This window comes from Sapajus apella, unplaced genomic scaffold (genome assembly GCF_009761245.1).
Source record: "Sapajus apella isolate SASKATOON/1434 unplaced genomic scaffold, GSC_monkey_1.0 scaffold214, whole genome shotgun sequence".
In the NCBI taxonomy this organism is placed as follows: domain Eukaryota; kingdom Metazoa; phylum Chordata; class Mammalia; order Primates; family Cebidae; genus Sapajus; species Sapajus apella.
In genome coordinates this window covers 104,514-117,264 of record NW_022437154.1, presented here as the reverse complement: position 1 = coordinate 117,264, position 12,751 = coordinate 104,514, and the positions used below count along the sequence as shown (strand labels likewise).

The window sequence follows — 12,751 nt, the reverse complement described above, 5'->3', positions numbered from 1 at the left end:
CCTTTGCTCCTGATCCCTGAAATCCCACCATGGGTGCCTCAGCTCTCGGTGTGAGGCAGTGCCTCCGGCTTTAGGCACTAGCTTTGATTTCAGTGTGTGTGCCTTCCGGAGGAAAACTCATCCAGGCCCCGAGCCTTCCGTGAATTCCCTGAGAGTATTCTGGTTAACATCCGGGAGTGCTAACCACACTTCGGGCACAGGGGCAGTTGCTTCCGTCACAATCCTTACAACCCCCAAGGAGGGCGGGACTCTTACAGGCCTATATTTCCGAAGGTGCACAGCCGAGTGGTCACTAAGGGTAGATTTCCCACAAATGCGACCTGAGCCAGCTCTGCCCAGGGTCAGGGTAGGGAAGAGGGGCACCTATGGTGTTCTATGTGGAGATGATCACTTCTGTTTTCTGCATCCTGGGCTGGGTAGTGGGGAGCCGGGCAGCAAGCCAACTGTCCGCCCTTACAGAGAAGGGTTCATGTGGATAGGAAAGGAAGTGACACACAAAACAGGAAGTTTCCTGAGGGACGGAGATCCAGGAAGGCCCAGCCTGTCCTGAGGGCACAGCCGGAGCGAGCGGCCGGAGTGCCCTCTGCCCATGCTGGTGCCTCTGGTGCCTGGGCAAGGCCTTGAGGGCTCTTTGGAGGGCCGGGCCGCCAGGTTGGGGCTCAGTCTCATGGGTGGGGCTCAGGAGCCACCTGTCAAGGTCAGGACTAGCTGGAGCCACAGGGCAGGTGAGGGTGACCCGGTTATATAGAGATGGCCACCACGTGCCCACTGCCTGGCACCAGATACAGCCCACAAGTACATCCCAGGCAGCCAGCTGGGCTTGCCCTGCCGGACCACAGGCTTCTGCTCAGGCCCTGGCTGGCTGTGCAGCCCTAGGCAGGTCGCTGCTCCTCTGCGGGCCTTGTTTCCTCATCGATAGCACAAAGGGGTTAGACTGGATGCCATGCCCTTAGGATCTGCCCAGCTTGTACAGCAAGGGTGGGATGGGGGCGGAAGACAGAAAAGAGCCAAGGGGCAGGTCCCCAGGAGCCCAGCTGCTTCCAGAGTCAGAGCCATTGCCTCTGAGGCCGGGCCTTCCCTGCTATTTCCTGGCTTCTTGCTCCAATCACTGCGAGGCAGAAGCAGAGGATGTGGCTTCTGGCCCTCCCCTCCTTTTCGCTGATAGGGCCACAAGAAGGGGAACTGGTTTTGTTCCCAATAGCAATTGCAGGATGTCACTTGGCTAGTTAGAAAGGTGTCCGTTCCAGTACACGGCCTGCCACACATTTGGTAAGTGCTCAGTAGTGGGAGGCAGGTTCAGCCAGTCTGCCCGGGCCTCAGCATGCTCCTCTGGGAAATGGGGGTGCTGACCCCCGCCTTTGGCCAGGCTCACTCCTCTCCAGCCTTGATTCCCTCCTCTGCATGGATGGGAGGCAGAAGGAAAGGAGGACATAGGCGGGAGGTGTAGGCAGCTGGAAGGTCCTCTTCCACCTGCTCTCGGGCAGGCACCTTGGCTGTCTTTGAGCCTAGTTCTGTAGCAGGCTGAATGAGCCTGAAGTTTCAGAGGGTGCCTTCAAGTGAGCTGAGGGCTTAGCAATAACCCCTGGCATGGCCTGAGTACAAGGAAACCCACTGGTGGGCTGCCAGATGCCAGGCCCTCAGAATTTGTGCCTCCTGTCGGTGAAGAAGAGCCTCCGAAGCTTGTCAGGCTGCAAGGAAGGAGAAGATACTGGGGCCTGGGGTTGCTGGACAGGGAGGGAAAGACCCAGGCTCCAAGGACCCCTCATTGACCTTGGGTTGGGACCCCAAGCCGAGGAAAACTCATCCAGGCCCCGAGGCCAGGTTGGAATTCTGATGGTTGATGCCACAGGCCTCTCAGTGCCTGAAATCCCACCTTTAGTTCTCCAATTCTGGAGGCAGGGTTCACCCTCTTCTGGCTAAGGAGAGGAGGGGAAAGGGGAATGTGGAAAGGGTGGCGAGCCTCCCTGGTCTCCCTCGACCTGCAGCTGGCAGCCTCAGGATGCACTGGTGTTCGAGGTAGAGTGGGATGAGGCTGCACCCAGGGCCTCAGGGATGGGAGAGGACATGGGACAGCTGCAGGGCGAAAGCAGACATGGGATGTGGCCTCTGAGGTTTTCAGGACTGTCCACTGCCGGGTCTGTGCTCCCGGGAGAGTCAGGATCTTGAAGGCTGCTTTCCATAGGGTGTGTGGGTACAGCACTGCCCTGAGGGAGGAGCTGTCAGCAATTCCTGGGAAGATCTTTCCACTAGGAGTCTGGGCAGGAAGATCTGCGTGTGCCTGAGATCAGAGGTCTTGCCCATGGGGAGGGGACTCCCAGGTTTCATTGTCTCCAGGCACAGGCAGAGTATGGTTGGGATCGAGGGCTCCAGAGAGTTCATCCGTCTCCCTGGGAACCCTGGACCAGCCCCACTCCTGGCCACTACCCCCCACATTCCTGGTACCCTCTCTTCCTTTCTTATCAGACTCCTGCAGAAACTGAGAGAGAGGGGAAAGGACTCCTGGTCTACTGCAGAGGAAGCCCTTAGAAGGGCCTGGAAACCCCCATCTTACACCCAAATCTAGCAGCTGCCTCTCCTACCACCACCACCACCACAGAGAGCCTCAGAATAATAGCTCTGTTCATCAAGAGCCATCTCTGGGCTGTGTCCTGAGCAGGAGAGGATGTCTAGCATTAGCCTCCAGGCACCTGCCTCTGGGTACAAGCAGAGGATCAGCCCATTTTACAGATGATGAAATGGAGGTCCTGCGTAGGGTTGCTAAGTAATAATACAGATGCCCAGCTAAATTTAAATTTCAGATAAACAAAGGAATAATTGCGGTATTTGAGACATACTTTAAAATGTTTTGTAATGTTTTGTTTTGATTTGTTTTTTGAAATAGGGTCTCACTTTGTCTCCCAGGCTGGAGTGCAGTGGCACAATCTTGACTGATTGCAGCCTTGACCTCCCAGGTTCAACGATCCTCCTGCCTCTACCCCGCAAGTAGCTGAGACTACAGGCCACCACGCCTGGTAATGTTTTGTATTTTTTCATAGAGATGGGGTTTCGCCATGTTGCCCAGGCTGGTCTCAAACTCCTGAGCTCAAGCCATCCACCTGCCTCCACCTCCCAAAAGGCTATGATTACAGACATAAGCCACCATGCCCGGCCTAAAAACTATTTGTTGTTTTTCCATAATTCCAGTGTAACTGGTTGTCGTGGAATTTGTCTTGTCCAAAGCTACAAGGCTAGGGAGTAGGGACTAAGGGGCCCTTCTCCTGCTCCCAGAGGCTCTGAGAGCCCTGCAGAGGCTGAGAGGGAGGGGCCAGGAACCCTGATCTGCTGTAGAGAATGCCCTTAGAAGGGCCTGGAAGCCCCTGTCTTACATCCAAATCTAGCAGCTGCCTCTCCCACCACCACCACCACTTCCAGGCAGATGATAGGTCTGGAAAATTCGGGCATTTCTAGGCAGCGGCGGTGACCTGCCCTGCCCATGCCTGGGGGCTGTAGGTCGGTGCTCTCTAAGGGCCGGGAGCCGCCCCACCCCATCATGGAGCTCACCTTGTGTGTCCGTCCGGTCTCCTTGCTCTTGGTTGCTGGGATCTGCTCATAGGTGTTCCCAGGCTCTGGAAGCCCTGGGGTCCCTGAGATCCTCTTGTAGCCAGAGTCCATGGGCACTGACAGTTTGCTATATGTGGGACTGGTCCCAGGATGTGGGGCCCTGGCTGGGCCACTCCGGCAAGCTGGGATCTGCTCATAGGTACTGCCTTCTTGGCCTGGTGCCTTCCTGGCCTCCTGCAGGAGGCCTTCTGTCCCGATGAACTCATAGAAATCTTCAGAGCTGCCCTGGGAGCAGAGCTGAGCCTCTGGGCTCAGCTTTGGAAACTCCTGCCTCCAGGTAGCCCCCAGGGACTCCATGGCATCAGAACTGGAGGACAGGAGGAACCCCCAGGAAGTGGGAGACTCTGTGGGCCCCTGGCCTGGGTAAGCCCCAGAGAGGATGGGCACCAGGCCATCAGGCCTGTTCTGTTCTACATCTGAGAGTCTCTTCTGGGCCTCAGTGCCTGGTGAACAGGACTGGCTACCGGCTGGAACCGGGCCATGCCTGCTGGACCCCTCTGTGCCCAAGCCTGGCCTTGCCTGGTTTATCTTCCTCAGGTCTGCATAGATGATGTCACTGGGGCCTCCGAAAGACTCTTCCAGGAGGGAGGAACTCCTCTCAGGGAGTGGGGGCAATCTGATGGGATCCTGGAGAGACAGGGGCAGAGAAAGTCTTAAGGGACAGCCCGTCACTAAGATGCCCTCCAGTAAAACCTCTCTCAGATAAGCCAAGGCCCCCTGTCTTGGCCCTAGTCTACCCGCCTGTACATGCAAGGGTTGGATCCATCACACCCAGGGTCCCTTCCAGCTCTCATGCTCTAGGACTTGTTCTTTTTGTTGTTGTTTTTTGAGACGGAGTCTCGCTCTGTCACCCAGGCTGGAGTGCAGTGGTGCAATCTTGGCTCACTGCAACCTCCGCCTCCTGAGTTCAAGTGATCCTCTGCCTCAGCCTCCCAAGTAGCTGGGATTACAGGCTCTGCCATCATGCCCGGCTAAGTTTTGCATTTTTGTAGAGATGGGGTTTCCCCATGTTGGCCAGGCTGGTCTCAAACTCCTGACCTCAGATGATCCGCCTGTCTCGGCCTCCCAAAGTGCTAGGATTATAGACCTGAGCCACCGCACCTGGCCTAGGACTCGCTCTTTACCTTGGCATTCAAGGCCTTGGGTCACCAGCTCTACCTCCCACACAACTTCCCCCTCCCCTGCTCCTCCTGCCTCCACTGTAGTTCACCGGTTCCTCAGAGCCCCCAGACCCACTCACTGCTGCATCTCCCTCCAGAATGCTCCATCTCTAAGTCCATCACTCATTTAACAAATATTTAGTGAGCACCAACTATGTGCCAGACACTGTCCTCGGTGCCAAAGACTTTGATGAGCAAGACTAACTCTTGGGAGCTTATATTCTAATCTGGGAAACGGGCAGCCTACTGCTGTACTGTGTAGCACAATATGGTTTGATGTGCTACATGATGGGCACCTATATCACAAGGCAATGGAGTCTGGGGCCGTGGTCAGTGCTACAAAGAACGAAGCAGGGTCATGGGCTAGAGAGAATGGCAGGTGGGAAAGGCAGTATTTTCTGTCATGTAGGAGGGCGTCTCTGAGGAGGTGACATTTAAGAAGAGAATGTAACGCAGTTAGAGTGTGAGCCATGCAGATATCCTGCAGGAAGAGCATTTCAGGCAGATGGTACGCAGAGGCCCTGAGGTGGGAGCAAGTCAGTATGTTCAAGGACGATCTAGATGGCCAAAGAAGCCATAGAAAAGGCCTCACTGAAGCCTCCAGTGAGGAAGCAGGGGGCAGTAGGGCATCTGGCGAGGCTCTTGTGTGGCCTGGTGAAACATTTAGCTTTTATTCTAAATATGAGGAGAAGCCATTGGCATGCTGTGATCGGATACAAAGAAAAATCCTTTGGCCAGGCGCGGTGGCTCATGCCTGTAATCCCAGCATTTGGGAGGCCAAGGCAGGCAGATCACCTGAGGTCAGGAGTTCGAGACCAGCCTGGCCAACATAGCAAAACCCATCTCTACTAAAAATACCAAAAAATGAATGAATGAATGAATGAACAAACAAACAACAAAAAAAAAGTTGGGCATGGTGGTGTGCACCTGTAATCCCAGCTACTAGGGAGGCTGAGGCAGAAGAATGGCTTGAACCCGGGAGGCGATGGACCTTGCATTGAGCTGAGATGGTGCCACTGCACTTCAGCCTGGGCAACAGAGCAATACTCTGTCTCAAAAAATAAAAATAAAAAAGTCCAGGCACAGTGGCTAGTGCCTGTAATTCTAGCACTTTGGCCAAGGCAAGTGGATCACTTGAGTTCAGGAATTCAGGACCAGCCTGGCCAGTATGTTGAAACCCCGTCTCTACTAAAAATACAAAAATTAGCCAGGTGTGGTGGCAGGCAACTGTAATCCCAGCTGCTCGGGAGGCTGAGGCAGGAGAATCACTCGAACCTGGGAGGAGGCAGAGATTGCAGTGAGCCAAGATAGCGCCATTGCACTCCAGCCTGGGCATCGCAGCGAGACTCGGTCTCAAAAAAAAAAAAAATCTCTTTCTGAGTCTCTCTCATGGAGTGCCATGGAGAAGAATAAAGAACTGACTCACAGGCACCCCATGCTACAGCTTCCTAAGGGGTGTTCAGGCATTTCATATCCATTTTCTCATTCAAGCTTCACAAGAATCACAGGTATGGTAAACTGAGGCTCAGAGAAATTATGTGACTTGCCTAAAGCTAGAAAATGGCCAAGCCGAGGCTTGAACCAAATCTAGCTGGCCAGAGGCAAGCCATGGCGTGGGTGAACTGGGTGATTCCAAGCTGGGTCTGCACCTCTCTGGGCCTGGCTCACCCCCCACAGCCGAGGGAGTGGTTGGCCTGGCCTCAGGGTCTGACTGGGAGCTCGACACTCACATCCCTGGTCTGGTCACCCTGACTCTGCATGGCCCAGAATGCTGCTTACCTGCATGCTTTCCTCCTGGGAGAGGTTCTGGGGACTTACATCCAGGCTGTTTGGTGCATGGAGGAAGGAGACCTGGGGCTTTGGAGAAGAGCGGGGGCTGGCAGCCTTGTCTAGGACCACCGTGGGGGGTGCCATGGCAGGCGGGTTTTCCGGGTCCACAATGGTCTGGTGGAAGCCCCGGGTGATGGCATCATACAGATTATCGTCCTCTGGCTGGGGGGGATGGAGATACAGCAGGCAGGTGGTCACACACGTCCAGTCAGTCTCCAGCTGCCTACCTGAGACTGCTGGTAAGGAACTGAAACGTTCCCACCAGGTCCCTGACCTCAGGTAAGACATCGTCACAGTCTCCCTTTGTCCAGTAGGGATCGTGACCCCACACGGAGTGCCCCTGGATGACAGTAAATAGGGAGGGCTTGAAAAGGGGTAGCCTGAGTGATGGACACCCCAGGCCTGGGCTCCCTGCCCCGCCACCGTCACCCTGGGGAAGAGGGGCACCTACCCGGGGGCAGGCAGCAGTCAGCGTCTCTCCGAAGGGCTCAAGCTGTGCCTCCTGGTAATGGCGCACAAGCTGGGCCAGGGTGCTATAGCTCTGGGTGTCTCCTGAGATGACGTAACGCCGGTTTCGAAGCTGGCTGATGACAAAATGCCTGCAGCGATCGCTGCCCCTGCAACACAAGTGCCTGTGGTCTGGGGCTGCTGACCACAGGCAGCCCAGCCTCGGCCCAGGGTCTGAGCTCTGTGCCTGGGTGCGGGAGAGGGGTCCCAGCTCTGGATCCAGAACAGACCCGCTTGACCCGGGGCCACTGTGCCACACTTGGAGCCATGGTGTGTGTTCGTCAGGAAACTAGGGAGAGGTTTTCAAACCATGGGGCCCTGGGATCCTGGGAAGCACCTAAGCCTGTTCTGGTGGAGTCAGGGAGGGCAGGGCTGCGACTGGGGTGAGGCAAGTGAGACACTCATCTTGGGTGTGGAATTTAAAGGGGTGCCAAAAAACGCAATCACGAAAACTGATAACGCAATATTTTAGAAAGTCAAAATGCAGGGAAAAAAATCCACAATGAGCAAAACACCAAAGTTTTAAATAAAGACAAGATCTAACCCTGAACCTGTACAACAATCTCACTCTACTCCCCACCCGGCTGCAACGATGGAGTTCCCACCGCCTCTGCAGTCGGTAAAGTCCCACCCTAAAATCCCACCCTCTTCACCTTCCTTTTTCCTAGAAGAATAACTTCTAAACGATGATGTGCATACATCACAAATGTGCAGCTTGATGAATTTCCGTGTAGGAACACTCCCTTGTAACTGCCACTCAGATCAAGATACAAAACCTTTCCGGCCCCCAAGACCTTCTTGTGCTCACATCCTGTCAATGTCCCCAGAAGGTAGCCACTGTTCTGACGCCTATCAGCATAGGTTAGTCTTGCCCGTCGGAGAACTTCTGTAATACCTCTCTTCTGTGTCTACACTCAACGTTATATATTGGAGATTGATTCATGTCCACGTAGGATTAGTTTCTTTTTCTTTTTTTTCTTGTTTATATGTCATATTCCAGTTAATGAAAAATCCACCATGAACCTATTCTGTTGATAGACATTTAGGATGTTTCCAGATTTGGGCTGTTATAAAGCTGCTGTGAGCATTCTTGTACATATCTTTTGGTGAATATGTACTCATTTCTGATGAGAATATACCAAGGAGTAGAGTTGATGGGTCAAGGGTACACCTGTTTGACTTTAGTAAATCATGCCAAATTCCTTTCTAAAATTATTGCAATGGGCCGGGTGCGGTGGCTCATGCCTGTAATCCTTGCACTTTGAGAGCCTGAGGCGGGCAGATCACTTGAGGTCAGGAGTTCAAGACCAGCCTGACCAACGTGGTGAAACTCCAGTCTCTATTAAAAATTAAAAAAAATAAAAAAATAAATAGCCAGGTGTGGTGGTGGTTGCCTGTAATCCCACGGGAGGCTGGGGTAAGAGGATTGCTTGAACCCAGGAAGCGGAGGTTGCAGTGAGCTGAGATCATGCCATTGCACTCCAGCTGGGTAGCAAGAGTGAAACTCTGTCTCATAAATAAAATAAAATAAAATAATTGCAATGTATAAGAGTTCCAGTTGTTCCATGTATTCTGTCTTTCCACTATTGCCATCCATTGTTGCTTTAATTTGCATTTCCGATAGCTAATGATGCTGAACACCGTTTCATATGCTTATGGGCCTTCTAGGTTTGGGTTTTTCTTTTTGGTAAAGTGCCTGCTTAGGTCTTTTGCTTTTATTTATTGAATTACTGTTTTTGTCGTACTTATTTGTAGGAGTTCTTTATATATTCTGGATTTGAGTCCTTTGTTAGATACATGTATTCTAATAGATAACGTCTCCACCCTGACCTTTTTCTTCTCTTAATAATATCTTTTAATTATAAAATTTCTTAATTTTGGCCGGGCGCAGTGGCTCACGCCTGTAATCCCAGCACTCTGGGAGGCTGAGGCGGGTAGATCACCCGAGGTCAGGAGATCGAGACCAGCTTGACCAATATGGTGAAACCCCATCTCTACCAAAAGTACAAAAATTAGCCAGGCGTGTTGACATGCGCCTGTAGTACCAGCAGTGAGCCAAGATCCCGCCACTGCACTCTAGCCTAGGCGAGAGAGCAAGACTCCATCTAAAAAAAAAATAGAGAAAGAAAAATAAAGAAATAAATATTCTTAGTTTTAGGAAATCAAATTAATCACTCTTTTAAGATGAGTGCCTTTTTGTGTCCTGTTTAAAAAATCTTGGTCTCTCATTTTCAAAGACATTTTCATTTACCTATGACAATGTTTTCCTGTTTTCTTCTAGAAATAGTATTGTTTTGCTTTTCTCTCTTGGATCTGTGATCCATCTAGAATTAATTAACTTTCATGTATGGTATGAGTAGCAGTCATGGTTTTCCATTTAGATATCCAATTGCTCCTGCACCAATTATTGAAAAAACAAGCCTTTCCCCCACGGAATTGCAGTGACGCCTCTGTTGTAAATCTGGTAACCAAACATTTGGGACTATTTTGGGACTCTATTCTGTTTCATTTTTCTATTTGTATGCCTTTGAACGGAGTTAGTATTCTGCCTAACATCTCATCTGGGAAGAAACAAAACAAAAGAAAAAAAATCCCTAAAGCTTAAAAGACTTTTGAAAACTACCGAGTTAGTATATTTCAAAACGAGTAGCACAGTGTCAGAATAAAAATATTTTAACAATGAATGGCTAACATTTATTTAAAGTCCTTACTATGTTTTACGCATTGTGCCAAGCACGTTTAAATGTATCAACTGATTGCACACTTTCATCCATCCCATGAAGCAGGTACTATCATATTCCCATTTTACAGATGAGGAAACGGGGGAACAGAGAAGCAAAGTAACTTGCTCAAGGTCAGGGTTTGAACTGCGGCCATCTAAATATGTGACAATTTTCAATCTGAATCTGAAGCCTTTTAAGTTGACCCTGGAGTCCTGGCCCCCTCCCTACTTAGGGAAGCCTTCTTCTCTCCTCTGTCTCCCTCCTCCCGACCACCCTACTCTTGGGACAAGATCGGACCTCACCATCTCTGCCTTTGTCCTGGCTGCCTTGCCTCCTTTTCTCTATTCCCATTGTCCTTCCCTAGCCCACAGCCCATTATCTCACATCCAGGCAATCGCAGGGGTACCCAGTGCCCCCCACACCTCCAGCTCTGACTTCCAGTCCTCTCTCCACAGGCTGCGTAAAGGACCTATGCAAATACGTTGAACCAGATCATCCTTCATGGTCTACAGACAGCCAGGGATCTAAGGCCATTCTAAGCTTCTCCCGCCCTTCCCTCCAAGCATTTCTCCAAAAGAACCAAGCGTTCTGCTGCACCCAGCAACCTGCAGCTCCCCCGGCACCCTCGTCTTTCATCCTCTGTACTTCTGCACATGCCGTTCCATCTACCAGAGACCCCCTCCTCAACCCCAACCACGCCCTCCTTTCTCCCTTGCAACCTGCATTCTTCCTTCTATCCTGGGCTCAAAGTTCACCTCTGTGAAGCCTCCCCTGACCCCCACTCACCTCATTGGAAGGCCATGGCTTCATCCCTAGCACATGGCCGGTGCTGCTCAGGAAATGTCTGCTGAGCATGTGATGGATGAATGAGACAGTCAGGAGTCAGGACCCAGGGAAAGCTAGGCAATCTGGGCGGGTGGGGCCTCTGCACTAATCTGCAAGGCTACGTTATGGTCGGCTGAGCTCGCTTGCCCCGAGGGCTTCCCTCTTACCTGTAGGACAAGATGTAGCCGGTGGCTCGGTCACTGAGGCGGATAAGGAAGGACCCAACAGCTTTGTCCCTGAGTAGTTGCTCCGTCTGCCTGGGCAGAGGACATGCCATCAGCTGGGGTCTGTGTCCTAACGGCAGCAGGAGCAGCCTAACTTAGGCCTCTCTTGGAATCCCTGCTGGCCCTGTCTTTGGGTCCCAAACCTCCAACCCTTTATAGAGGAACCACTCAGACCTTTGGAGGAGTCTGTGGCCCGTCAGGGCTCCGTATGTGGTCTATCTGGGCCCAATTCATCATGTTCAAGACTGTCCTGGGCTGGGTCAGAGTCTGAAGCTCTATGCAGCCCCCGGTCCTCACGGCAGCCTCACTAGCAGGCACCCTGGTGGCTGACCCTGGCCACTCACTCTTCACCTGGATGGCTGTGTAACAAGAATAAATCCACACAGCTGGAGATGTTGAGGTTTAGCCGGGAGTCCCTCCCTCAGAACCACTGCATATAGTTGTGCAGATGTGCACTCCACATGAGCTGCTGCAGGGATGCGGATGCCGCTGCTGATGTTGCTGTGTCTGAGGCAGCTAAAATGGACTCATTTCCCTTCCTGCCCTTTTCAATCCCAGGCAGCTACAGAGATTTTCCACACGGTGCCAAATATTTTGGAGGCAAGGTGAAAAATTCCAGCCATCTTCTGGTTTGGCAGTACATACACCAGATACGTATTCCCTCACCCAATTACTCACCAAATACTGAGTGCCTGACCTATGCAGCTACATAATTTGCAGGGCCGGGTGCTAAATGAAAACACGGGGCCCCTGGTTCAAAATGATTTAGAATTTCAAGACAGCGACAGAAGAGCATTAAACCAAATGTGGAGCCCTGGTGACCCTGTGCTGGTGTGCAAGTCAGTGCCCATAAAGCTGGCCCTGGGTCTGTGCAGGGGCTGTGCCAGTATCTAAGGACTGGCTGGATTTGTCATTCCTTCATCAGACGTTTTGGCTGCTTGAAGATCCCTCCCAGATAGAAAGCCAAACCCATATTTTGGCCTTTATACCTAGGGCAACGGTGCATCCAGCTTTGCCCGGGGTGGCCCCGTTTACAGCGGTTCTCCTAGCTTAGTTGCTAATAGTGTTCTAGTTTGGATGATAAATGATAGGGTCCCCTAGTTACTCATCAAGTCAGGGCCTGGCCCTCTTTCTGTCCTCTGGCAGCCTGGCAGCCCCAGCCATACTCCACTTGTGCTGAAGTAGAGGCTGTTGCTCTCCCCGACTGTGCCCACAGAAGCCACCACCAGAGGACGTGGTACCTCTCAGTCTGCTCCCCTGCCCACCACCTTCCAGGGCCCCTGCCTAGCCCAGGGAAAGGGCAGGAACCAGTCTGATCCAGAGTTCCCAGATCATTTTCTCAGCCCCGAGGGACTGTAGGCTATGGGGACCTGTGGGTGGAAGCAGCCTTACTTGCGAGTGATGAATCCGTGAAACCAAGGAGGCAGGGCACCGTTCTGCAGAATGAAGGGGGCCTGTGTCTCCATGAACCACTTCAGGGCAAGGTCCTGGAGCTCAGCCAGGGCCTGGCTGCCCCCTGCCCCGTTGGGATGTCTCCCCAGGCTGAGCTGCTTTAGACTGTCCTCCATGCTGGCGAGCCCTGGAGTGGAAGCAGAACTCAGGCAGCACACATGCCTCTATATCTGCATGTGCTCTGGCTCATTTGCCTGAGCGCATGCCCTACCCAAGGGCCCGTACCACACAGCGGCCCTATTGTCACCTCTAGGCTGGTGGCTGCTTCTCCCCTTTGATGCTTTGGGGTGGGGCACCTTGGCTGGCTGCAGACATGAGGAAACAGTCAACATAGCAGCCTGAGAGGGGTAGGGTAGGCCCTCCGTGGCTTCCCGGCCAGCAGAGGAGCTACCTCACTGGGTTTGGCCTTGTTCCCCTCAACCTCTGGTCT

General features: G+C 52.5%; 1 protein-coding gene across 1 annotated transcript; it reads right to left on the bottom strand.

The window, feature by feature from the left end:
- Positions 1–87: 87 nt before the first annotated feature.
- On the bottom strand, positions 88–12,437 carry SH2D7 (SH2 domain containing 7). The gene is made up of 6 exons (XM_032270664.1): positions 12,262–12,437; positions 10,813–10,902; positions 7,042–7,207; positions 6,540–6,752; positions 3,541–4,227; positions 88–1,688 (listed from the first exon to the last, which is right to left on the bottom strand). Exons 1-6 carry the CDS (start codon positions 12,435–12,437, stop codon positions 1,638–1,640), a joined length of 1,383 nt encoding a protein of 460 aa, XP_032126555.1. The 3' UTR covers positions 88–1,637.
- Between the last annotated feature and the right edge of the window lie 314 nt (positions 12,438–12,751).